Here is a 23,809-nt window from a genome sequence, read left to right as displayed (position 1 = left end):
ATAAAAATAACTATGTTGTACACCTGAAACTATTATAATACACTTATTGTATGCCAACTATAACTGATAATTTTTTTAATTAAAAATTTAAAAATTCTGAGAGATAAGGACAGAAGGCAGATTAATGGTTGTCAGGAGCTGGGGCAAAGGGAATGGGGAGTGACTCCTCAATGGGTATGGGGTTTCTGTTCAGGGTGATGAAAAAGTTCTGGAATTAGATAGATGTGATGGGTGCATAACACTGTGAGTGTACTAAATGTCACTGAATTGCAGACTTTAAAATGGTTAAAACGGTATACAGTTGACTCTTGAACAATGCGGGTTTGAACTTGCATGGGCCCACTTACATGCAGCTATTTTTCAACTGGCCACAGTTTTATGTTAGGTGCATTATTATGTATGTGTATTATTACCACAATAATAAAAAAATAACAACACATGTGGTCCGCTTGTTATTCCACACATGCTCCAGAGTGTGGATGATATGGTAACGTGATCTTCCCATTCCCTCAGCTGGCCTCAGTTCCAAATGCGCCCTAAATGAGAAGGATGGCAAAAACATACGTTTTGTATGCCAGGGCCTCTACACCCCTTCATCTGCACTGAAGGAAAAGTACCAGGTCCCCAGCTGGAGGACAGAGAGGTAAATAATGGTGGTTTCCAAAAACCACCTTCCTGGGGACATAATCCTGACTGTCTATCCTTAGTCTCTAGCTGCTACCGAAGGTGTATTTCTCCTGCACAGAACTGATTGGTCCTAGTCAAATGTCTAGGATAGGTGGGGGAAAAAAGCCCTTAAAATTCTGAAAAGAAAAAAAAAAGAAAAACATGCCTAATGTCACAGAACCATATCCTAAGGGACAAAAACTATTCAAACTACAAACCAGCTATTCAGGAAGACTTTGCTTTCAGCCATAGCTTTAAGTCGTAAACAAAATACCGCCTGGGTATCTCTCCTTAACAGGCCCTTCACCAAGCCCTGCAAAACCAATCCGCCTTCTGAGTCCCCATATGGGGACAATCTCATGGTCTATCTGGTCACCTGGGCAAACCTCCTGGGCCCTCCCTTCATTTCTCTCACCCAGCCTGCCAATCTCTCCTGTCCCCGAATCTCTTTGCCCTGCCCCCTCCTGTCCCACCCCAGCTCAGGCCTCCACATCTACTGTTCTCTCCTGTCTGGACCTTTGCTCCAGCCTGGCATCCTGGCCTCCAGTCTCCCTGCCTTCAGCTCATCTTTCATGTCCTGAGAGGGGTCTCACTGTACCAGAGCTGGCCCTGCTTCGCACCTGCTCAGAGCCTCAGTGGCTCCCACCACCCTTGACAAGGTCCCAGCCCCTCAATTCTTCTGTGGCTCTGATGACATCCTCGGCCTCCTCTGCCATGCTCCAACCCCACAATTCCCCCCAAATATGCTGGGCTCTGCTTTGTACTATGTCTCTGTACTGGCTGTCCCCTCTCCCTCTAATACCCTAAGCTTTCCTCTTTGCCAGGACAAACCCCACTTTCTTCCAAGTTAGAGGTGGAACTGGGTTCCTCTTCCGGCCTCCCACAGTGCCTCGGCTGTCTCCATTAGAGTTCAGATCACACTGGGCTGTAACCAAAACATGGGGTTTTCAAGTGAAGGAACTGAGCCTGCTCATCTCAGGAACCCCAGCACCACCAGCACAGGGCATAGAACATGAAAAGCCTCAGAAAATGGATGATGAGTACACGGAAAAAGAAATACACAAAAAGCAGACCCAGGGAGGTGGACCGGGCAAGAGATATAGCAAGAGGGAAGTGATACAGAGACCGGGACAGAGACTGGCTGCCATACAACCTGTAGCGAGTAGTGGAGAGCAGAGCAGGCTGGGTGCAGAATGAGGTTCTGAAAGGGCTGGATTCGGGGCTGGCCCCAGCCCTTCTTCTCGTTCCATTCCACCATCAGCATGTGGTCAGTAAATGTCTTCCCAAACACCAGGGGCTTGCTGGGGTCAGGCTTCTTACGAGGCTCCTGTGTCATTTCCAGCTGTAGGTCTGCAGCCTGAAAAAAGACAGGGGACCCCGGTGTCCTGGAATCTGGCCACAACCTTCAAACTGAAAAACTACAACCCCCATGCATCCCTGGGGCTAAGACCCAGAAAGGAGGGACCTGTGCTCCCAGAGGCTTTTGGGACATGCAGTTTCAACCCTTTCCCACAGCCTGATGGCAGGCAATTTGGCTATCCCATTGCTATCCACCTTCACCTCTGAACCCTGGACCTCTTGGAAATACCCAAATCCAGCCCCCAGCCCCCAACTTCTTCAGGCCCAGCAGTTCAGGCCCCCAGCCCATCTTCCTTGAGATCTAAAAGTATAGTCCCCTCCTTTCACCTTGAAGTTGGACGAGGCATATCTTCTGGGACCACACAGAAGCCAAGGGACAGGAAGAAGTTTTCGGGCCCAAATCTGGGGGTGGGGACAGAAGTAAGAAAGGTGGTGAAGCCAGGAGAGAGAGACAGCAGAAGGCCCTGGCACCTCCTTTGCCACCTGCTGCACTTGAGATGTCCCTCTGGCCTACTCTGTCCCAGGCCCAAGGCCTTACAGACAGGGCATGTGGTCTGGCCAAGCCCCTTCTCCTGTCCTGATCAGCATGTAGCAGGAGGGGATCCTGAAGGAGGCCAAGTCACCTCCCTGCTCCTATGAGGGCCATCCCTAGAAAGAGCTGAATCAGCTCCCATCCCCTCCTCTATGCTGGGGCAAAGTCAAATACAGGCACCTCCCACCAAAGGGAACTTTGGCCCCAGTCCTGAGACCAGCTCAGACAGAAGACAGCGAGGGAAGGTATGCAGGTAAGTGAAGGCTTCCCTGGGGGACCCAAATCCTGATAAAAGCTAGAAAAGTGGGGGACCTATAGGTTCCCGCAGGACCCAGGATCTAGGCCCCAAGCCCCTCCTCCCTCAGACTCACAAGTCCAGACTCTCAGCCCCCTCCTCGTTAAGACCCAGAAATCAAGGCCTGCAATCCCTCCTCCCTCAGGCCCTAGGAGTCCAAGTTCATATTCTTTCAGGGTATTAGATCTACCGAACTCAGATTTCCTGAAGCCCCTAGCCCCACCTCTTGGACACCAGTCATCAACGGACATTAACCAGATGAACACTCCCCTTGTAGCCCTGCTCAAGGGCAGCAGGGGAGAGCAGGTCTAGCTGTGTCCAACAGGATGGCCTCTCCCCAGTGTTCTTGCACCTCACAATGCTTATTTCCCTAGCCTGGCAGGAATGCAGCTGGGTCATGAGGCTGGGGGAGACTGAACAGCCTAGCCTTCTCCTGCCCTGCGAGCTGAAACTAATCGGTGAGAATGGATGTGAATGGCAGCGGTCACTGGTCAATAGGTGAGTCATGGGGAGAGTGGGACTGTGGGCTGCAATGTCTTAAAGTCTGGGCCATGAAGTTTGAGGAGTAGCCCTGGATAGTGTAGGGCCCAAAGGGCTTCTGGTATGAATAGAGTGTGCTTCCGAAACATGGCCACTAGGTGACGATGTGTAGCCTGCACAAGCCTGCAGCCATGCTTCTGTCCAGGAGGGAAGAGGACACCCACCATATGGAGAATACCGACACACAGGGCGGAGACAGCCAGTATCTGGGCAAGAGAGCAGCCCTCAGAGGAAGCCAGAACGGAAAATAATAAAAGGGAGCAAGAGAGGGAAGAGCAAGAATGAGAAAAAGATAGAGATACAGACATAGAAAACACAAACTTTAAAGAATAGTAAACAAGCCCAAGAGTTGCCAAAATAGATATGATCATAAGGATAAAGAGAGACTGAGACAAGAGACAAAGAAACTCAGGGAAAGTAAAGCCGGGAGAAATCAAGAAAAAATACCGAAGGTAGAATAAAAAGGAGAGAGAGAGAAAGAGAGAGGACAAGGAAACAGGAAATAGATGAAGACCAAACTTCAGGCAACAGAGCACACAAGGAATGGGAGAGCCAGAGAAATGAGGAAGGACTGCAAGAAACAGACTGATGCCAAGACCCAGAGAGAAACTGTTTCAGTGAAGCTTAGAGACAGAGATACCCAGAGAGAGAAAGAAGAGGCAGAAAAACACACCCACAAGGCAAAGGTGCGGGCAGTGTCCAGGAGATCTGCCCTGGCCATAGAGTCTCTGTCACACTGAGAGAAGCTGCCTTCATCCTCCCAGGACATTTCCCTAGGGGTAGGGAGTTTCACCACAGGGATTGAGTCCTAAGGAGACTCTCAGATGGTAGATGAGCTTTTGGAACAGAGAGTAAAAGAATTGGGGCTGAATTAAGAAATGAGGAAGGTTTTGGGGGTGCACAGGTCAGGGCTCTGTAATACTATGGAGCCTTCACAGTGTCTCATGACAGCTCAGGACTGTCTCCACCACAGTCCTGGACTGTCCTCTCCTGATGGTGACACTGTCCAGGAATGTCACCATCAAAGCCTAGGATTGTCTCTGTCATAGCTGAGCACTGCCCTTCACACTTCAGGACTGCCCCATCACAGCCCAGGAAGAGTCCCCATCATAACGCAGTGCTGTCCTTGTCTCAGCTTGGGATAGTTCCTATCATAGCCCAAAACTGGCCCAGTTAAAGCCCAAAACTGTCCTTGTCACAGCCCAGGACTGATACCTTCACATGTAAAATTATCCCATTATAGCCCAGGACTCCCCCATCACAGACCAGAACTGTCCTACGACAGTCCAAGACTCTCCATATCCCAAACTGTCTCTGTTACTGTCCATGACTGTCCCACCACAATCCCCAGGAGTGTGACAATCAAAGTCCAGATTGCCCCAGTCATAGCCCAGGCCTGTCTCCATCAGTCACTGAGACTCCAAAAAAGTAAAAATCTTCCCTGCTATTCATCAAGCTTGGATGAGAGATAAGGTGAAAAGTTAACAGGAAACACCTCTTCCAAGGTTATGCTGTAGCTGTCAAGGGTTGTAATGACGCACTTCTTGGAGTTGTTACTGTTTCCTTCCTCACTGAGAAACCTTGTTCTCTAATTATGGACTTTCCTAAGTTCTGCTGATTGACGTATCAGTAAGAATGAACTGTCTCCTGATTGACCTAACAGTAAGAATGGACTGTCTCGCTCTTGCCTGGAGTATCTCTGTCACTTTGACAATGAGAAACTGCCTCAATTTCAAACCCAGGTGTCATGCAGGGATTCAGCTCCCACTACCCCGCACAAGAACGCAAGATATGGTGAAGCCAAAAAAGAATAACAACGGAGCCACAGACAGGGGAGCCACACCACCCCACTCTCGATGGCTGCCGGTGGAGACACAAAAGCAAACATCCGCCAGTACCCCAACAAGGGGTCTTCCTGTACGCCAGTCTCGCTAGCAGCTGCTCGGTGAAACACAGGAAGTAGGATCAAAATGATCCACAATCCGCTTGCTAACTGCACTTGCTAGCCACCATCAGCGCTTGCTAAGCATAGCCACGGCAGTTATATTAGTGGCTAATGGCCAACTGGTTATAGCTGATGGCCAACTAGTTACTGCTGATGGCCATCTACTACCCAGCCAGCACCTTTCCACGAGAGGTCGAGCGCCTGGAAACGGCTCTTTGGGACTCCGTCCCTACACCAGGTGCAGGCTTCAGACAAGAGCTCTGGGGACCCAACAGTCCACATCTATCTTAACCTTTAGTTCCAAGAAAATATAGTTCTAAGAAAATAGGGCCTTGAATCCAATTCCCAGTTCAGACCTAAGGATGAACTCTGCGCCTTCTTCATCTCACCCGCTTCCCTAGAGGTCCTGGGAGGCTTATTCGGGCGCACCCCTAGTACCAGCTGACTATTCCCTCCTTAATCCCCCACCCAGTGCCGGGCGTCTCCCATTACTGTCACCTCCTCCAAGTTTCCCTCCTCAGACCTTCCGTCCTGGTCTCCTTCCTACTAATTACCTGCCTCCCACCCCCCACTAAAGCTCTGTGCTCCTTTCCAAGCCCCCCCCACCCCACCCCCGTCTTCCTCGGCGCCTCGCAGCGGAACCCGAGCGCCAGAGGAGTAGCGCCAAGCCGGACGGGCTGCGGGCGAGTGGTCCTCCCGGAAGTGCGCCTCCCCTCGGCGTTCCCCAGCCCCCCAACGCGGGGCCGCAAACCCACCTGTCCCACTGCAGCTGCGGCCATGGTCGGTGCGGGGGGGTAACTGTTCCCGCCTGGGCCGCTGCCCCGGAGAAAGACGTTCCGACCCCGCCCTGTCCACGCCCCCTCCCACCCCCGCCCCAGGCCTCCCTAGTTACAGGGCGCCCTCGGGGAGACCGGCCCTGCTGCAGAGGGCATGCCCTGGAACGCGCAGGGACCAAGGGGAGTAAACCGAAATACACCCTCCTCCCAGGCCCCACCCAGGGTCTTTCCAGCCGTACTCATGCTGTTCAAGAGCATGCATGCAGTGGCTTTTCAAAAATGCCTTTTAATAGGTTCTGCTACGGACCGCTAGTGAGGAAAAGCAGCCCTGGGTAAGAGATGAAAGGCAAGGAACAGCACCTCCGCAGATCTCGATTCCTTGGTGAAAAGGAAAAAGCACCCTATACATGTCGGTGGGTGCATAGCATGTAAATGAAAAGGGAAAAGACTAAGAAAAAAAGGCCTCTGAAGAGGATAGCAGGTAGGCATGAGGGGCTTGCCGTCAAACCCTGTTTGAATATAGTTTTTCTTTCCAACGAGAACATATGTGTATTCTTTGTAACTTTTTAAGAAATAAAAACACCTACAGTTCACCATGTCTCTCCTTCCAGTCCCTTTCATCATCGAGGCCCGATAATTTTCAATCCCCCAATTCATCAATGAGGCTCTAAGAACAGCTCCTAGAACAGGATTTCCCGGTTATGCCCCTTCATGAGTGTCTCCCTAACTTTAGGACCTCCAGAGGCAGAGTTAGCCAATTGTTCCTCGGTCACTGTGCCGCCCAAACCTTCCCTGGTCAGAGTTCCCGCAACTCCTGCATCTAGATTAGCGTGACACTAAACTATTGTTCCTGCTGTATCCTCAAACTTCGGTTTTTATGCCACTGTGCCTCTGTAATTCGACCCTGGCACATTTTGTTCCCAAATTCATCCGCTAGCCCGAACAGGCCCAGGCCCAGGCCCAGGCAGTTAAATTCCGAACCCTCCACCCGCAGGACGTCTCCCTGTTTTCCCTCCTCCCCCACCACCTAACCTGGGGCTTGTAGGGGTGCGGCACCGGCAAAACGACCTAGGCCAATCAGCGATTGCCACACCCCCAGCCACGGCCAATCTGCAGCAGCTGTGCAACTCCACACCCTCACCTGGGGGACACATGCCGAACTCGGCCCCGCGCCCCACGAGGGGGAAATCTGGGTCAGCCCACCCAGCCAGGGTGTCCGCGTCCCCCACTTTCCAACTCTCCACCCCGTTCCTCCTCCCCCAGGAGTCCGGACCCCAGCTCCTCCTCCCTCCGTTTCAGGAGTCTCAACCCCCAGTATCCTCTTCCCTCAGGATTTTGGCGCTGGCCACCCTCCTACTCCGCAGGCAGTGAGGTCAAAACTCCTTTCCTCTAAGGGCCAAGAATAAAAAGGAGGCCCTTTTGCTTCACTTCCTCATTATCTTCCTCATTAGCTCCTAATTAGAGCTTAATTTGCTCTCCCCTGCCAACCTTTTAACTAGGGCACTGGTGAAGCCAACCTGCAATACTTTTCCCAGGAGCCCCCGGCGAGAGGCTTCTGCTGCAGGGCCTGCTGGGAGTTGTAGTGCCTCGGGTCGAGGCCACGCGTGGGGCTAGGGTGGGTGGGAAGGGGTCCTGGTGTGACAGGGCTTATAAAGGACAGAAAATAAATGTAATGATGTCCTCCTTCTGGCTGCAAATTGCTTTTTTGGGACCCTGTGGGGTGGTTTGGCACATTGGTTAGTGGGCTTAATGTCTAGAGTGGGAGGCTACACCTGAGAGGCAGAGGACAGAAGCTGGAATTTGGGAGACTGAGTTTGAAGTGGGAGACCCCTAGTCAGGAAAGCCCAGGTGGAAATGTGGAAAATCAGGAAGGGGTGACAGGGGCCTCCACGGAGACAGTCCACCTGGCCTTGCACCAATACCCCAGCTCCAAAGCCCTGGTCACTAGCAACTCAATGCCTGTGCAGAAGCTGGTTTCCGAGGCTAGGAACACTGCTGCGGCCCCCACCTCAGCTGGCTGGCCCATGCGGCCCAGGGGCTGGGAAGAGACAGGGATAAAGGAGGTCCAGAGGAGTCCCCACTTGACTGCCACACCCACCACCTGGATCTGGCCCCACTCCTACCTGCGCCATTGTGCCGCTCGGACTGTAGCCTTGGGGTCTGGTGTTGAAGCTGCAGGCTCCTCCCACAGTGGGATCCAGATGTTTCCTGGGGAGATGCTGGGATAAGGGAGAGAGGATCATGGAAGTTTACCGCAAACACTTCCTCCCAGTCTTCCCAGTTCCCCCAGGAAGCTCTCAGCCCATTTGGTCCTGCTTACCAGTTGACACAGACACCATATTGACTCTTGTCCAGGACCAAGGCTTGGCCATGGTTCTTACTGCCCCCTACAGTAGATGGGGCTGGGGAGATGAGGCTCCTCCTGTGTCCTCTTCTCCCAACCTTGGGGTTCAAGCAGGGACATCATAATGGGGAAGTCATGTCCTCCTTGCAGGCTTACTTTAGGTTGCATCAGGCTCTATTTCTTGGGAGACACTTGGCACATAACAACATGTCACAGGTGTTACACCTCAGGGCTGAGGCCTCTGGGGGGGCCAGATAGGCTGGGAAGGAAATGGTGGGGATACCTTAGTGGCTACATAAGGAATTGCATGGGACTGGCCAATGCCCCCAACCAGGCTGGAGATGTTGATGACATTCCCATGGCTCCTCCGTAGGTGGGGGAGGGAGAGCTGGGGAGACAGAAGGCAGAATAAGCTGCCCATGCCCCTGGATCTCCCCCAGCCCGCTGAAACACATCCTGATGTCTGGAACAATGGCCATCACCCCAATATGTTCACTAGTTGCTGCCTTGTAGTCAGCATCCGGAACTCTAGAGTGTACCTTCGCTGAGTTGCCCCAGGATCTCTGGGTCTCAGTGCTTAAGGAGACTCTCAGTCTGAAAGGGATTTTTGCCTATGTCTCTTCTACTGTCTCTTTCTCCCTCCCACCCCCCCTGTCCCTGTCCCTACCCCGCTCTCTCTGGGTCTTTGTATGTTACTCAAACTCCTGTCCCTATCAAGATAGAAAAATGCAACATGGCTCCATTTTTTGCAAAAATGGGAGGAAGGTCTTTTATCCATGAAGGGGAAGATGGTTTCTCTGAGTGATACGGGACAGCCCCCTCACTATAAAAATTTTAAGTCTCATTTTTCCTAGTTTCTTAGCTCCTTAGCCGGGGTCTTAATCACTCTTCAAATCCATTTCTAAATTCTAAACTAAAGATTGTTCCTAGCCTAAATCACGGAAGGTCTCTCACCCCTGCTTAATAACTATTTAAAAGTCTGTGAGATATAATCATTATAGCCCAACATTCCCCCAAGCCATTCCAGACCTAACTCTTGGATAAATAAACGCCATCCCAGAGACCAAATAGGTTTTAACACTCCTCCAGGCCAGTCCAGACCTAACCACTGGGTGAACAAACATCACTTGAAATTAAGATAAATAGGCTTTGAGTCCCATCCCTGGAGCCAGCGCTTTTAATGTATTAACTAATGTCTGTTTTTCCTCATCTAGGGGCTGTTGGGATACGAATTATGTTCCAGCAAGGCTTCCAGTACACCCCAACCAAGGCAGATATAAGACCCTCTCTTCTTTATTTAAGAACAGATAGGGGGCCGGCCTGGTGGCTCAGGCGGTTGGAGCTCCGTGCTCCTAACTCTGAAGGCTGCCGGTTAGATTCCCACATGGGCCAGTGGGCTCTCAACCACAAGGTTGCCAGTTCAATTCCTCGAGTCCCGCAAGGGATGGTGGGCAGCGACCCCTGCAACTAAGATTGAACATGGCACCTTGAGCTGAGCTGCTGCTGAGCTCCCGGATGGCTCAGTTGGTTGGAGTGCATCCTCTCAACCACAAGGTTGCTGGTTTGACTCCTGCAAGGGATGGTGGGCTGTGCCCTCTGCAACTAGCAATGGCAACTGGACCTGGAGCTGAGCTGCGCCCTCCACGACTAAGACTGAAAGGACAACAACTTGACTTGGAAAAAAGTCCTGGAAGTACACACTGTTCCCTAATACAGTATTGTTCCCCTTCCCCAATAAAATCTTTGAAAAAAGAATACAAAGACCCAAAAAGAAAAAAAACTAATTTAAAGCATGTGTTTAGTTTACAATGAGTATAAAAACACTTGAGTATACATGAGTATACAATGAGTATAAAAACACTTAGGAAAAAAAAAAGAACAGATAGGGCGAGAGTTTCATGAATCCCCGGTAGGTAGGGACAGCTCTACCCTCCTCAGCCTGAAGCAGGTACAGAAAAAAAAGAATTCCTGTCCCTCAACTTCCCACAGAGCTTTAAGGGGATCACGTCTCTCAGGAGAAATAAGGCAGGCAGTTAGAGACAGGTAATGGGGTCTGTGCATCCCTGCACAGCCAACAAAATCTACAGGGAGCACCGCCTGGAGACCTCCCAAATTCTTCCTTATCTGCCGTAAGCATTAACCACGGGAGAAAACCATGACCTCCATCTCACCCTCGCCTCATTATACCATCATTATAATATCATATATATGCCCAGAAGTTCATTAATATCATTATAACAGACTGAACTCTGGGAAGGGACATGCGCAGTCTAAGAGGGTGAGGTAATGGCCCCTTATCAATCACAGGTGTCAATCAAGCGGTCCTGCTCCCAGAGGGGAACAGCCCACCCCAGAAAAAAAAAGATAAAACCCCCAGGTTCCCGAGAGCCGCTGGCATTTGAGCCCCTTCTTTTGCTTGGTCTGCTCCAAACTCTTTGGAGTGTACTTTTTCTCCTAATAATGCCACCTTGAGCCCCGAGCCCTTGAGCCCTTTGGGTCTTTTGAGCCTTGCTTTTGCTCGGGCCTACTCCTAACCCTTGGAGTGTACTTTTCCTTCTAATAATAGCCTTGAGCTGCTTTTCTTTGTGCTCTGACTGCTCCTAATTCTTTGGAGTGTACTGTCTCTTCCAATAAACTTTTTCACTACTTTATCTCTGTGTCTCATTCAATTCTTTGCTCGAGACACCAAGAACCTGGACACTGCACCAAGAAGGGCCCAACCTCCAGTAACATAGTAGCTAGGATTCCCGCCTCTCTCCCAGGAGGCCAGGGTTCAATCTCTGCTGCTGGGTCGCCAAAGCAGCTAAAATCCGCCCCCCTCCCCCCAAGAAGGGCCCCCTCTCTGGTAACATGAGTTTTAGGGAGAGTTCTGTGGTCAGAAAGTGATGTGGGAGGCCTTCATGAAATGCACCCCATATTCTGCCAACTCCTCCCCTAGTTACCTGGAGGTCCCTAAACTAACCCTCTCTCCCTCTCCTTCTCACTCCCTCCCTGTCTATCTACCAGGTCTTTCACAACACATGACCTTGAAGAAAATAAAATTCTATCTCCCTCCCTCCCACCCCAACTTGCCTTGGGCAGCTGAGCTGGCCAGGGAAGGTCTTTTCTTGTCACTAGAGATTAACGAGAACAAGCCGGCTTCCCCAAGGGTTCTCCGGTGGGAATCTAAACTGGTTCCCTCTCTGGCTCACCCACCAGCTTTTTCAAACCTCCACAAACACAAGAACAGTCCCCACCCTATTCTCAGTGCTGTATCTTTAAATACACCTTGTGTTCCAACCTCAGGGACTTTGCACTCGCTGTTCCCTCTGCCTGAAATGCTTTTCCTGAGATAGTCATGTGACTCACTCCTATGGTGACAAACAATCCTGGTTTGGCCAGGACTGAAGGGTTTCTGGGGACATGGGACATTCAGTCCACAGTTTCAGGACTGGGACAGTCCTAGGTAAACCTACTCCCTCAGCAACTTCAAATCTTGTTCAAATGTCACCTTCTCAGATGGCCTTCCCTGACCATCCTATTTAAAACTGCAACCTGCCTCCCCCTGGGTTCCCAACCCACTTCCTGATTCCTTTTCTCTATGGCACACACCTCCCTTATGACATGCCATATAGACTTTACATACTTATTTGCTTATTCTCTGTCTCTCCCATCAGAATGCAAAAATCCACAAGGGGACAATTGACGTTCTCACTGTTTCATCCCCAGTACTAAGGTATTTGGCATATAGTAGGTGCTCAATAAATATCTTCTGAATAAATGAATGGATTGATTGAGGATCTATTACATACCTGGTCCTGTTCTCAGCAATTTACACAGACAAGCTCATTTAATCCTCATAACCCTGAAAGGAAGTATACTCAACAGCCCCTTTTTACAGGCGAGGAGTTAGGAACAGATAGGTGACTAACGCAAACAGAGGGTCATGTGTCACCTAACAGAACCAGTATTTGCAGCCCAGGCAGTCTGAGACCAAAACCCATCACCAAACTAGAATTTTTGACAACTCTAGGTGTTATGAACTTGAAGGTACATGAGCGTAAGTGACATGAGTTATGTGGGTGGTATTCAGGGTGGGGTGAAATTCTAATCCTTCAGCCAGTTCTTCAGGGACTCCCCACATTCATCCTCTCCTTCTCCCTGTCACTCTTATCAGCCTTGAAACCCTCCCTCCCTCAGCCCTGGGGCTTGCCCAGCCCCAACCCCTATTCATCGCCTTAATCTTTATTACTTCCTGTCCAGCTACCTAACTCCCTCCCCACAACCCTGCAAAACGTGAGATCCATGAGGGCTGAGACACGGTTCATTTGCCATCCTTATCCCAGCACTGGGCACACAGCTGCCACTTAATAAATATTTGTCCCACTCCCTATGGCCCCTTCCTGACTCTCCCACACATTCCTTGGCCAGAGTCCTCCCTCCCCCACCCTCAAGGTCACCTAGTAGCTACATCAAGGACCTGCTGAACACTTATTGGCCCGACTTTCCCCTCCTTCTTTTCCAACACCCAATCTGGAGAGCCTGGTTCTCCTTGATGTCCTGCAGCCTCCCTCTGGCCTGACTCCATTTTGCCTAAATGTTGGGGTTCCAGAGTCCTTCTCTGTCTCTAAGCTCTACCTGGGGAGCCTCTACTTTGTTGGTTTCTCATCCGCACCTCCTAAATCTCCTTCAATGCTCCCTTCTGGAGTTCCTGACCCGCCACCCTTGGGCTTCTCTCCATCTCAAGGTCTCGAGTGCAGAACTCACCCCATTATCTCCTCCTAAAACCTGCCTCTCTTCCTAGTTTCAGCCTCAAAGGTGGGGCTTACTCCTACTGTTTTTCAAGCCACAGACTAGAAGACCTGGGAATCTTCCAGAGTCTCCCTCTCCCTCAATTCCTCATCTGATCCATCACTTCTTTGCTCAAATACCTTCCATGGTTCCCTATTGCTCTTGAGATAAAGACCAGACACCTGCGTTGGCCCTCAAGGCCCCATGTGATCTGCCCCCACTATTCCTTCCTGGACCACGCCCTTCCTCCCTCTATTCAGCCCCTCAATACCACCAAAATCTCTCTCACTGCCAGGTGTTTGCACAGGCTGTTGCCTCTGCCAGGAACACTCGCACCTCTGTACAGCCACATCAAGGACCCTGGACTCTTCTTGGTCTGAATCTCCTTCCCCACTCCCTCTATTTGGACTCAGGATCTGGAGAGCCACTTTCTACCCTCCCCTAGTTAATGTTGCTCCTGTCTCACTTCCTCCGGAAGCCCACCCTGATCCCCAGAACAAGCCATTCTCCCTGTCACATATCTCCCAGAACTATACCTATCTCCCTCCTAGCTCAAAATACTCACCCCCACAAACTCTTGTCTGCATTTATTTAGTAACGCCTGGCTGCCCCATGACTAGGAACTCCACAAGGGCAAAGACCACGTGGTGTCGCCCTAGCACCTAGAATGTTGCTGGACACCTGTCCAGTGCCCAGTCAGTCTCTGATGGATAAATAGATGCATGAATGGATAGGTCTCTAAGAACAATCCAGTTCTGAGAGTCCACAACTGACACTCCTGTGCTCACACATCTTCCGTGGTTCCTCACAGCCCACAGGATCTCATTTCCTTGACCATATAAATATTCTAATTCCTCCATTGTTTTCTCTTGCCTAGGAAATCACAAACTTTGGCTTATGTCAAAGACATAGAAATTCTGATTCAAGAGGTCTGGCTGGGGCCCCAGAGTTGACATTTCAAGAGCTTCCGAGAGATGGTGGTGGTGGTGATAACAGTAATGGCAGTGATGGTGGTGATGGCAATGACGGTGAAGAAGATGATGATAGTGATGGCAGTGATAGTGGTGATGATAGTTATAATCATGGTGATGATGGTGATGATGAGGGTGATAAGGACAGCAACTTACTCATGTCGACAGATTTCCTTACAACAGGCACAGTTTTAGGTGCTGGAACAGAGGCATGAACAAGAGACTGAAATCTTTGCTCTCTGGAAAACCAAATGCAATGGGCAGACCTTAGCTGGTGCCTGGTGTGAACAAACCAACTGTAGTAAGACATTTGGGGACAAAAGAGTGAATTTAAATAGGGCTTGGGTATTCAATGGTATTAAGAAATTACTGTTAATTTTCTTAAGAGACCTAATAGCAGTTTGGCTATGTTTTTTTTAAAGTCTTAATTTTAATTTTTAACATAAAGTTAAATGCATTATTTAATTAAAACAATGTATGGCTCTCCGTCACCTCTTGGGTGAGGGCTAACTCTGAGGTGCACATTTCTCTCTGACTCCCAGGGTTCCCTAGGGGATGGCATCCCACTTGCCCCAGTGGTATTTGCTCAGTGATGCCTTCCATCAACTGCCTTGCATATCCACCACTGCCCCCCAGCCCAAGGGCAGCACTTCCTGAGGTTGCCTCCCACACATCCTGTGCTCCATCCTCATCTAGGTCTGCTTCTGGGGGATCCCCAACTAGCAGGTGTGACCATGGTACTGTGATGATGTTAAGAATTCTAATAATCTGAATAAGAATGTCTCCAGGTTAGCTAAGACCCTGGTGTCAATGTAAATCCTGCCGTGACTGTGTAAGAGAATGTTCTTGTTTTTAGGAAATACACACAAAATTACTGACAGGTGATGGAGGTTCTCTTATTCTTAAAATTCACCCAGGTGTTCTGCCCCAGGGCCTTTGCACATTCTTTTTGTAGTGCGTGCAACACTGTGCTGTGTTTCTCCACTTCCTTCCCTCCCACTCCAAATCCAGATCAAGTCTCACCTTTTCCCTTCTACTTCTCCCAGGCTTCATTTGCCCAACATGTATCTCAGAGAGGTCGAACTGAGTGAGGTGGATTAGACGCAAGAAACAGAATGGGACAAGGTTCATGATAAACAATAATAGCTCAGAGACCGTAAACTCTGTGCCAGGTATGTTCTAATGGCTTGGTGGGTATTTACTTGCATCTCATTCAATTATTAGAACAACCCTGTAAACTAGATACCATGATTAGCCCCATTTTACAGATAAGAAAACAGAGGCAAAGAGAGACTGAGTAATTTGCCCTACATGCAGGTAGGAAGCAGCAGAGAATTTAGGCACATGTGCCCCAGATCTAGACCTTTTCCTACCATGTGAGGTTTCTATACTGACCACTCACAGGTAACAAAGTCAGGTAGCCAATAGGGGGAGGCAAGGACTGGGCTACATTTAGCAAACTGTCACCCTGCCCCATGGATCCAGTTTACCAACTTTTCAAAAGAAACCAGAAATCCAGTTGTTTATGTGAAGTCACTCTCTTTTTAAATGATGGCAACTAATGAGAGAGAGAGACTATGTCTGTGTGTGTGTGTGTGTGTGTGTGTGTATGTATTCTCCACACCCACACACATATATATATATATATATATATATAAACCTTTTCTGGGCTGTGATTTATGTGTTAATCATAGAAGGTGAACAGAAATTGGGGACAGGAGCCAGGGTTCACTGGTTGAGAGGGGCATTACCCAACTGGGGACATTCCACCTGGATCTCAGATGAAACCTTGAAGATAGCACCTGAACTTTCTCCACACTGATGACACCTGGCCCACTCCTTGGGCCTCTGCCCTCTTTGTCTACACTCACTTTTCTGAGCTCTTCCAGCCTCAAGCCAGTGAGCTCCAAAATGATGTCTCCAGGCCTTCACCCTCACCGCAGACCCATGAAAGCCACTCAACATGTCCCCCACCCCACCTGCTCCTCCCCAAGAGGCCCCGTTCTGCACTTGCTGGGGGTAGGGATGGGGGAAACAAACTTAAAAAAAAACAAAAACAAAAACACTTTCTTTCTCAAGTCCACCCTCATATCTAGTTTATAAGGAACTCCTGACAATTCTACCTTCACAGTGGATCCAGAATCAGGCCATTTCTCACCAAATCCACAGCCACCAGCCTGGCTGGATCCAATATCACCTCCCTCTGGGACCGTCCACATCGCCTCCTCTCTGGGCTCCCTGTTCCAGCCGTCACCCACCAATCTGTTCCCCACATGGCCACCAAAGGACTCCGGTCCCTACTTACAGTGCCTCTGCTCAGAACCCTCCATGGTTCCCTGCTCATTCCATGTCAAAGCAACGTCCTCTCCATGGTTTACAAGGCCCCATTCTATCTGGATCCCATTGCCTGCTTTCTGCCCTCACCTTCCACCCTCTCCCCCTAGCTCACCCTGCTTCAATTCCAACTGCCCTTCTTCTCTCTGTTCCTCCTACACTCCAAGCTGTCCCACCCCAAGGCCTTTGTACTGGATGTTCCTTTGCTGGACCCCGGTTCCCCACATACTTCCTTGGGGTCTGACTCAAATGTCACCTTTCAGAGAAGCTTTCTGTCTAACAGAGCACACAAATAAACTTAAAAAAACCCAAAAAACACACACACCAAAAAACAAACTAAAAAACACCTCATCTCGTAAAGATCATGCTGAATTATTTACAGGTGAACTATGGTGTCTGGAATTTACTTTAAAATACTCCAGCGGGGCGGCCAGTTGGCTCAGTTCGTTACAGTGCAGTGCTCGTCACACCCAGGTCGCCAGTTGGATTCCCACATGGGCCAGTGAGCTGTGCCTTCCACAACTAGATTGAAAGCGATGACTTGACTTGAACCTGATGGGACCTGGGAAAACACACTTTCCCCAATAAAAAAAAAAAATACTCCAGCAAAAAAAACACAGAGGGTTCTCCAAGAAGCAAGAATGGCAGATTGTTAACAATTGTTGCCGGTGGGTGATGACCAAGTGGGGTTCAGTATATGATTCTCTGCTTTCGTGTATGCTTGTAAAAAGCCATAATAAAAACTTATAAAATATCATTAGCACTTACCTATCACTCTTTTTTATTTTCATTCTTCCACCTCCATGCCCCTCCCCCCACTCCGGTTCAAGCCGTTGTTTCTCAGTCTAGTTGTGTGGGACACAGCTCCCTGGCCCATGCTGGTGTTATGAACCTTGCGCACCCCCACCCCGCTGAGGCAGTCGGTCACCAGTCGCGGGTCAGCCACTCACAGCAGCTCAGGGCAGCTCTTGCAGGCTGCCGGCCACTCACGCTGGCCACTGGCTGCTCAGCAGCACATGGTAGCCCACCGCAGCCCACAGCAGCCCGTGGCAGCACACAGCAGCACACAGACGCTGCTGGCCACTCACGCTGGCTGTTGCCATGCAACGCTGGCTGCCGGCCACTCACGCTGGCCACTGGCCGCTCATGGCAGCACGCAACAGCCCGCGGTCGCTCACGCTGGCTGCCAGCCACTCCTGGCAGTACACGGTAATCCACGGCAGCACGGCAGCACAGCAGCCCTGCGGCAGCATAGCAGCCTATTCACTAGCCCATGTGGCATGTGGGAATCAAACCGGCCACCTCAGTGTTAGGAGCACGGTGCTCCAACTACCTGAGCCACCAGGCTGGACCACCTATCACTCTTTATCCCCTTTCTTTCCTTTGCTTTTCTGCATAGCATTTGTCACTCCCTGACAGTATATTCTGTGTTTATCTGCTTATTGTCTGTCTCCCCCACCAAAACATCAGCTCCTCTAGGGCAGGGATGTCTGTCCTGTTTTGTTCCCTGCTGCATGCCCAGCACTTAGCATATTGCTGGTGCTAAATAAATATTTGTTGAATTAATTAATTAAAAAGTGCTATGATGAAAATAAACATGCTTTTATCACAGAGAATGAATATGTGTAAGTGCTACATAAGCAAAGATGGTCTGCAAAGATCTTTTGGAGGACGTGACATTTGAACAAAGATAAGTGGGGACATTATGGAAAGATTCAGAGGAAAAACACAGAAGTAGAAGGAGGAGATGCTCTCTGCTCCTAATAACTACTCATTGGGTGGCAAAGCTGTAACTGCCTATTACCGACTCCCTGTCTCAACCTCTCCCCCCATGTTCTTAACGTCCCCCACTACCACCACCACACCATTTTGGAAGGTTCTGGAACGTTTCTAAGAAAGCTGGGCTATGTAGTCACCCAGGTAGCTTGTGCTGAACATAGCAACTTGTACCCATTTATTTTCTACAAAATAACAGAGTCCTTTAGGGATAAGATCAAACCAAAGCAGAGAAAACATTTTGTTCTCTACAAAATGGGTCTGACAATCCCATTGTCAGGAGGACACCTGGGCCTGGCAGCTGGGGCCCCAGCCTTCACCTTGGTCAAGGTGTATGTCCCCAGCAGGTTCAGCTCCAGTAGCTGCTGGAAGCCCTGGGTAGAGGTCTCCTTGGACCACTGCGGAGGTGGATCTAAGGGTGGGGGTGGGAGAGAGGAGAGAATGCGAGAGCAACATAGACAAAATGGGGAAGGCAAATAGGGACAGTGTAGGGGAGCAGGGGACCCAAGGTGGGGACTGGCAAACAAGAGGGTCAGGGGTCCTGAAAAGGAAGGGAGGTTGCACAGCAATTAATAAAAAAGTCTCGGGGCTCAGAAGTCCTGGGTTTGAATCTTGGCCATGCCACTTCCTGGCTGCATGACTGTGGACAACTCACTTTACCTCTCTGTGCCTCAGTTTTCTCATCTGCGGAATGAGGATAACATTTTCTTCTCTTTTTTTTAAGATTTTTTTATTATTATTATTGGGGAAGGGCAACAGGACTTTATTGGGGGACAGTGTGTACTTCCGGGACTTTTTCCAAGTCAAGTTGTTGTCCTTTCAATCTTAGTTGTGGAGGGCGCAGCTCAGCTCCAGGTCTAGTTGCCCGTTGTTAGTTGCAGGAGACGCAGTCCACCTACCCACCATCCCTTGCGGGAGTTGAGGAGTCCAACCGGCAACCTTGTGGTTGAGAGCTCGTGCTCCAACCAACTGAGCCATCTGACCTCCCAGGAGCTGAGCGGCAGCTCATTGACTTCATTCTAGTTGCAGAGGGCGCAGCTCACTGGCCCATGTAGGAATCAAACCAGCAGCCCTGTTGCCCAGAGCTTGCACTCTAACCAACTGAGCCACCTGGCTGCCCCAACATTTTCTTCTTGAGCTTAGAAATTTCATGAGTAAATATTTGTGCCTGACAGTATCATAATATGTTTGTTAAATACAGTTAACCCTTGAACAACAAAGATACGAACAGCGTGGGTCCACTTATACACAGATTTTTTTTCATACAGTCAGCCCTCCATATACCCGGGTTTTGTATCGGAGGATTCCACCAACCATGGATCTCAAATAGTATTTTTGATTCACAGTTGAGAATCCATGAACGCAGAGAGATGACTGTATGCATTGTTCTACGTCATTTTATGTAAGTGACTTGAGTTCTGAGAATTTTGGTCCTGGAACTAATCCCCCACAGACACCAAGGGACTGTAGTAAAGTTTTTTGGGGGGTCAAAAGTTATACACAGATTTTCCACTGCGTGGGCTTGGCACCCCTAACCCCCACATTGTTCAGGGGTCAACTATAAATAGAAGGAATGGTTGGGGGGGAGGTTAGAGGGAAAGAAAAATCAATATTCAGAAGAAAAGGAGCTGGAAAGAGTAAGAACGGGGAAAAAGCCTTCATTACCACTGGACATGCTAGTATATGCAGTCGATTCGCATTATTCGAGCAGTTCTGGTCTGTAAGGTCACTGTGAACGTTGAATTGGTGATTAGTGACCCATTACTCCTAGGGGAAGTGTGTACATAGAACAATATACAATAATATGGACCCATTCTGGACTGAATGTTTGTGTCCACCCCACCAAACTTCCTTTGCTGAGATCCTAACCTCCAAGGTGGTATTAGGAGATGAGGGGTTAGGTCATGAGGGTAGAGCTCTCAAGAATGGCATACGTGCCCTTAGAAAAGAGATCCCAGAAAGTTCCCTCACCCCTTCCACCATGTAAGGACACAGTGAGAAGTAGGCCCTCAGCAGACACCCGATCTGCCAGCACCTTCACCTTGCACTTCCCAGCCTCCAGAACAGTCAGAGATAAATGTTTGTTGTTTAAGCCGCCCAGTCTATGGCATTTCTGTTATAACAGCCCAAATGAACTAGAACAGTATCTACATGTGTACATATATGTACATGTGTATATGTATCTAGATACACGAATAGCTAACACAGATTATAATCTTAAATGCTAAACACAACTCATGCTTGGGGTTCTATTTCAGAGTACTAAGTGACTTCTTTGAAGCTGCCCCCACTAACAGGTGCCCGCCTTGCGATTCAAACTCATCCAGCTGGCCCCAGAATGGGAGCTCCTTGCCCTGTACCTCCCCCTCCTGCTTCTGTCCTCTGGGCATCTCTCTGCTTGAGAGCTGAGAATCACCTTGTACGACCACAGCTGGAAACATGTGCTACAGGCAGCTCAAATATTTGCCACGCTGCGCATGCCTGTGAATACCGGAAAAGCACAACCAGTATTAATTATGGGGTTATAAAAACTTATTTTTGAGAGTAGGAATTCGCAAATGCGGAATCCACGAATAATGAGGATTAACTGTATCTGTCTTTTCTTGTCTACTTCCTTACTCTAGAATGTGAATCCCATGAGGACTGGAATGTTTTGTTTATTTTGTTCAATGCTTAATTCCCAGTCCCTGGGACAGAACTTGGGACATAGTTGGTACTCAATAAATATCTGTTGAGGGGTGGCCAGTTAGTTCAGTTGGTTAGAGCATGGTGCTAATAACACCAAGGTTGCCGGTTCGATCCCCACATGGGCCACTGTGAGCTGTGCTCTCCTTAAAACAAAACAAAACAAAAAAACAAATAAATCCTGGGACGCTTAAAAAAAAATCTGTTGAACATGCAAAGGACCCAGAGAGAAAGCATGAACTAGTATCCACCATCTGTTTAATCCTTACAACAATATAAGGAGGAAAATGCAGTCCAGAGAGGGTGAGACACTTGCTCAAAGTTGCCCAGCTAACAAGGGAGGCTTTGGTCTACTTCAGGCTTGCTGTGTGACCTCAGTGCAATCAATTCACCTTTCAGAGCCCTGGTTTACCAACATGAGGCATTCTTATAAAGGGCAACCATGAAGCTGATGGCAATTTCCTTTTTTTTGCTTTAAGATTTTATTGGGGAAGGAGAACAGGACTTTATTGGGGAACAGTGTGTACTTCCAGGACTTTTATCCCAAATCAAGTTGTTGTCCTTTCAGTCTCAGTTGTGGAGGGCGCAGCTCAGCTCCAGGTCCAGTTGCTGTTGCTAGCTGCAGGGGGCACAGCCCACCATCCCTTGCGGGAGTCAAGGAATCATACTGGCAACCTTGTGGTTGAGAGCCCACGCTCCAACCAACTGAGCCATCTGGGAGCTCAGTGGCAGCTCAGCTCAAGGTGCCATGTTCAACCTTTAGTTTCAGGGGGTGGAGCCCACCATCCCTTGTGGGACTCAAGGAGTTGAACCAGCAACCTTGTGGTTGAGAGGCCACTGGCCCATGTGGGAATCGAACCAGCAGCCTTTGGAGTTAGGAGCATGAAGCTCCAACCACCTGAGGCACTGGGCCAGCCCGTAATTTCCTTTTGAAGTCACCAGATTAAGCCCTATAAACTACGTGTCTTGAGTACATCTTCACAAAGAGAAGAACCATTGACCTCACTTCATAGATAGACGGGGACAGTTCTGGTCATTACGAGGCTGAATAGTTTACCTCACAACGACCCTATAATGAGGATCATCATCATAGTTATTCCCGTTTCAGAAATAGAGAAACTGAGGCATGGAGAAGTGAGGGCACATAGCCGGGATGGGACAGAGCCAGGATGGAAGCCCAAGCGTGGGGGATTCCACAATTGTCCTGTCCTGTCCAAGTGGACAGAGAAGATGGGGGAATTAGGGGAAGAGAAAGGGGAAACTGAGGTTTGGGAGGAAGGGGTGGGAAGCCAGGTGGTTTGACACCAATGGCCCTTGGGCCTCACAACTCACGGTAGTCAGCATAGTTGACCACACAATCCAGGCGGCCAAAACGGTGGACAGTTTCAGAAATGAGAGTCTGAGGAGAAAGATGTCTTATGAGTCAGGAGTGTTGTCACCCTGCCTTGTAGAGCTGGGGCTCCCAAGAGCAAGGTGGGAAGGGGGAAGCCAGAGTCACAGCTGAGGGGACAGGAGCTAGAGGAACTAGTTGGGGACTCTCCCAAATCACCATGCATAGCAGGAGAAGAGGAGACAGGAAGCCAGGGGTACCACAGCCCAGAGGACTGGTTATAGTCACACGATAGTCATTACTCCAGAGACCTGAAATTGGGGGGACAGAGACCCTGGGGGGGGGCAGAGATCAGAGAGTTACTGACTAAAGGGAAGGGACAGAAACCCTGAGACAGGAGGGGCAAAACTTTTCCAGAAAAACACCCACTCCCTGTGAGGGGCTCATTTGTTCCAATCCACATGACAGGTGTGATAATCAAAGAGAACATACCCAGTCACTGGACTTGGCTAGCAGAATCAGGGAAAGCCCTGCAGAGGGAAAGTGACACCGAGCTGAAACCTCTGGGACCCAAACAATTTAGCCAGAAGAGAGAAAGGTAGAGGGATAGCATTGTACAAAAGTCTAGAAGACAACAAAACTTGTGAGAGAGAGAGAGAGAAAATATTGGAAATGGGGAGTGGGGACAGAAAATCCGCTCACATCTTCCTCCTGAGTCACATCACAGAGGAGAAACACAATTCCAGGAAGTTCCTGCTCCAAATCCTGCCCCCCCCCCAACTCTGCAGGGAGAGAAAGACTGGACTCTTGGGTCTGAGAGATGGGAGGCTGGGGGTGATGACTGTGGGACCCTCACTCGACGTCTTTATCACAGATAACCACTTGGGCCCACTGAGAACAGGAAGAGAACAGGTTACCCCAGCACAGACCCTGCTGACGGCCTCTGCTGCCCTCTTGTGGCCATCTAGAATGGGACTTATTATCCCCTCGCTCCCCTAGTGATTCTAGTCTCATGATGATCTTCTAGAACAAAGGTCAGAGACCTTGACACATATTCTCCTCGGCTACTCCAGGTATCTGCTGGGGTTCCTGAGAACACCCCATCTCTGGGTTCTAGAGTAAACTCTAAACCTGCAAGAGACATATTCCCCAAACCACCCGTTTTATAGCTATAATCCCTGAGACCCAGAGAAAAGGGGTAAGGACGTGTGAGACCTGTCAAAAGCTCAGGCTCCAGGATATCACTACTACGCAATTCATTTGCCCTGCAAATTGGATTTTATAAAATAAGAATCTAAACTCCTTCTTCCCACACTCATTAGACCCCGGGGTCCCTCCTCTCCCAGACTCCAATATTCCAACCAGCCAAGACTCCTCTCACCGAAGGCTCTCACGATCCCGGCTCCGGTGCCGCGCCTGCCACCCCCCCACCCCACCCCCGTCACAACGATCATCTTCCCCGCATAGTGTGATCCCGTGGCCATCC

At 49.6% G+C, this 23,809-nt stretch overlaps 2 protein-coding genes and 1 long non-coding RNA gene across 4 annotated transcripts in view; 1 reads left to right on the top strand and 2 right to left on the bottom strand.

Moving 5' to 3' along the window:
• BCAT2 (branched chain amino acid transaminase 2) overlaps positions 1 to 6,212 on the bottom strand; it is a 13,789-nt gene extending 7,577 nt beyond the window's left edge. Inside the window, exons 1-3 of one of the 2 annotated variants that reach the window (XM_074316136.1) lie at positions 6,093 to 6,212; positions 2,353 to 2,427; positions 1,820 to 2,023 (exon numbers count right to left, since the gene is read on the bottom strand). In XM_074316136.1, the coding sequence (XP_074172237.1) occupies positions 1,820 to 2,023; positions 2,353 to 2,427; positions 6,093 to 6,116 (303 nt within the window). In that variant the 5' untranslated portion in view covers positions 6,117 to 6,212. The remainder of the gene's footprint in view (positions 1 to 1,819; positions 2,024 to 2,352; positions 2,428 to 6,092) is intronic. The other variant, XM_074316137.1, reaches the window with a different exon arrangement.
• LOC109452587 (uncharacterized) lies at positions 2,743 to 10,975 on the top strand. Its single transcript, XR_002138158.2, has 3 exons — positions 2,743 to 2,810; positions 3,227 to 3,350; positions 9,672 to 10,975. It is a non-coding gene; the product is annotated as an uncharacterized LOC109452587 (long non-coding RNA).
• On the bottom strand, positions 6,384 to 23,807 carry HSD17B14 (hydroxysteroid 17-beta dehydrogenase 14). The gene is given in 11 exon segments (XM_074316139.1): positions 6,384 to 8,151; positions 8,237 to 8,253; positions 8,256 to 8,332; positions 8,434 to 8,482; positions 8,485 to 8,500; positions 8,741 to 8,845; positions 18,629 to 18,720; positions 22,326 to 22,392; positions 23,011 to 23,103; positions 23,185 to 23,204; positions 23,696 to 23,807. Coding segments are annotated over 11 exon segments (822 nt in total). The 3' UTR covers positions 6,384 to 7,977.
• Positions 23,808 to 23,809: the final 2 nt, after the last annotated feature.

This window comes from Rhinolophus sinicus, linkage group LG11 (genome assembly GCF_036562045.2).
Source record: "Rhinolophus sinicus isolate RSC01 linkage group LG11, ASM3656204v1, whole genome shotgun sequence".
NCBI classification, from domain to species: domain Eukaryota; kingdom Metazoa; phylum Chordata; class Mammalia; order Chiroptera; family Rhinolophidae; genus Rhinolophus; species Rhinolophus sinicus.
This window is presented reverse-complemented; position numbering and strand designations above follow the sequence as displayed.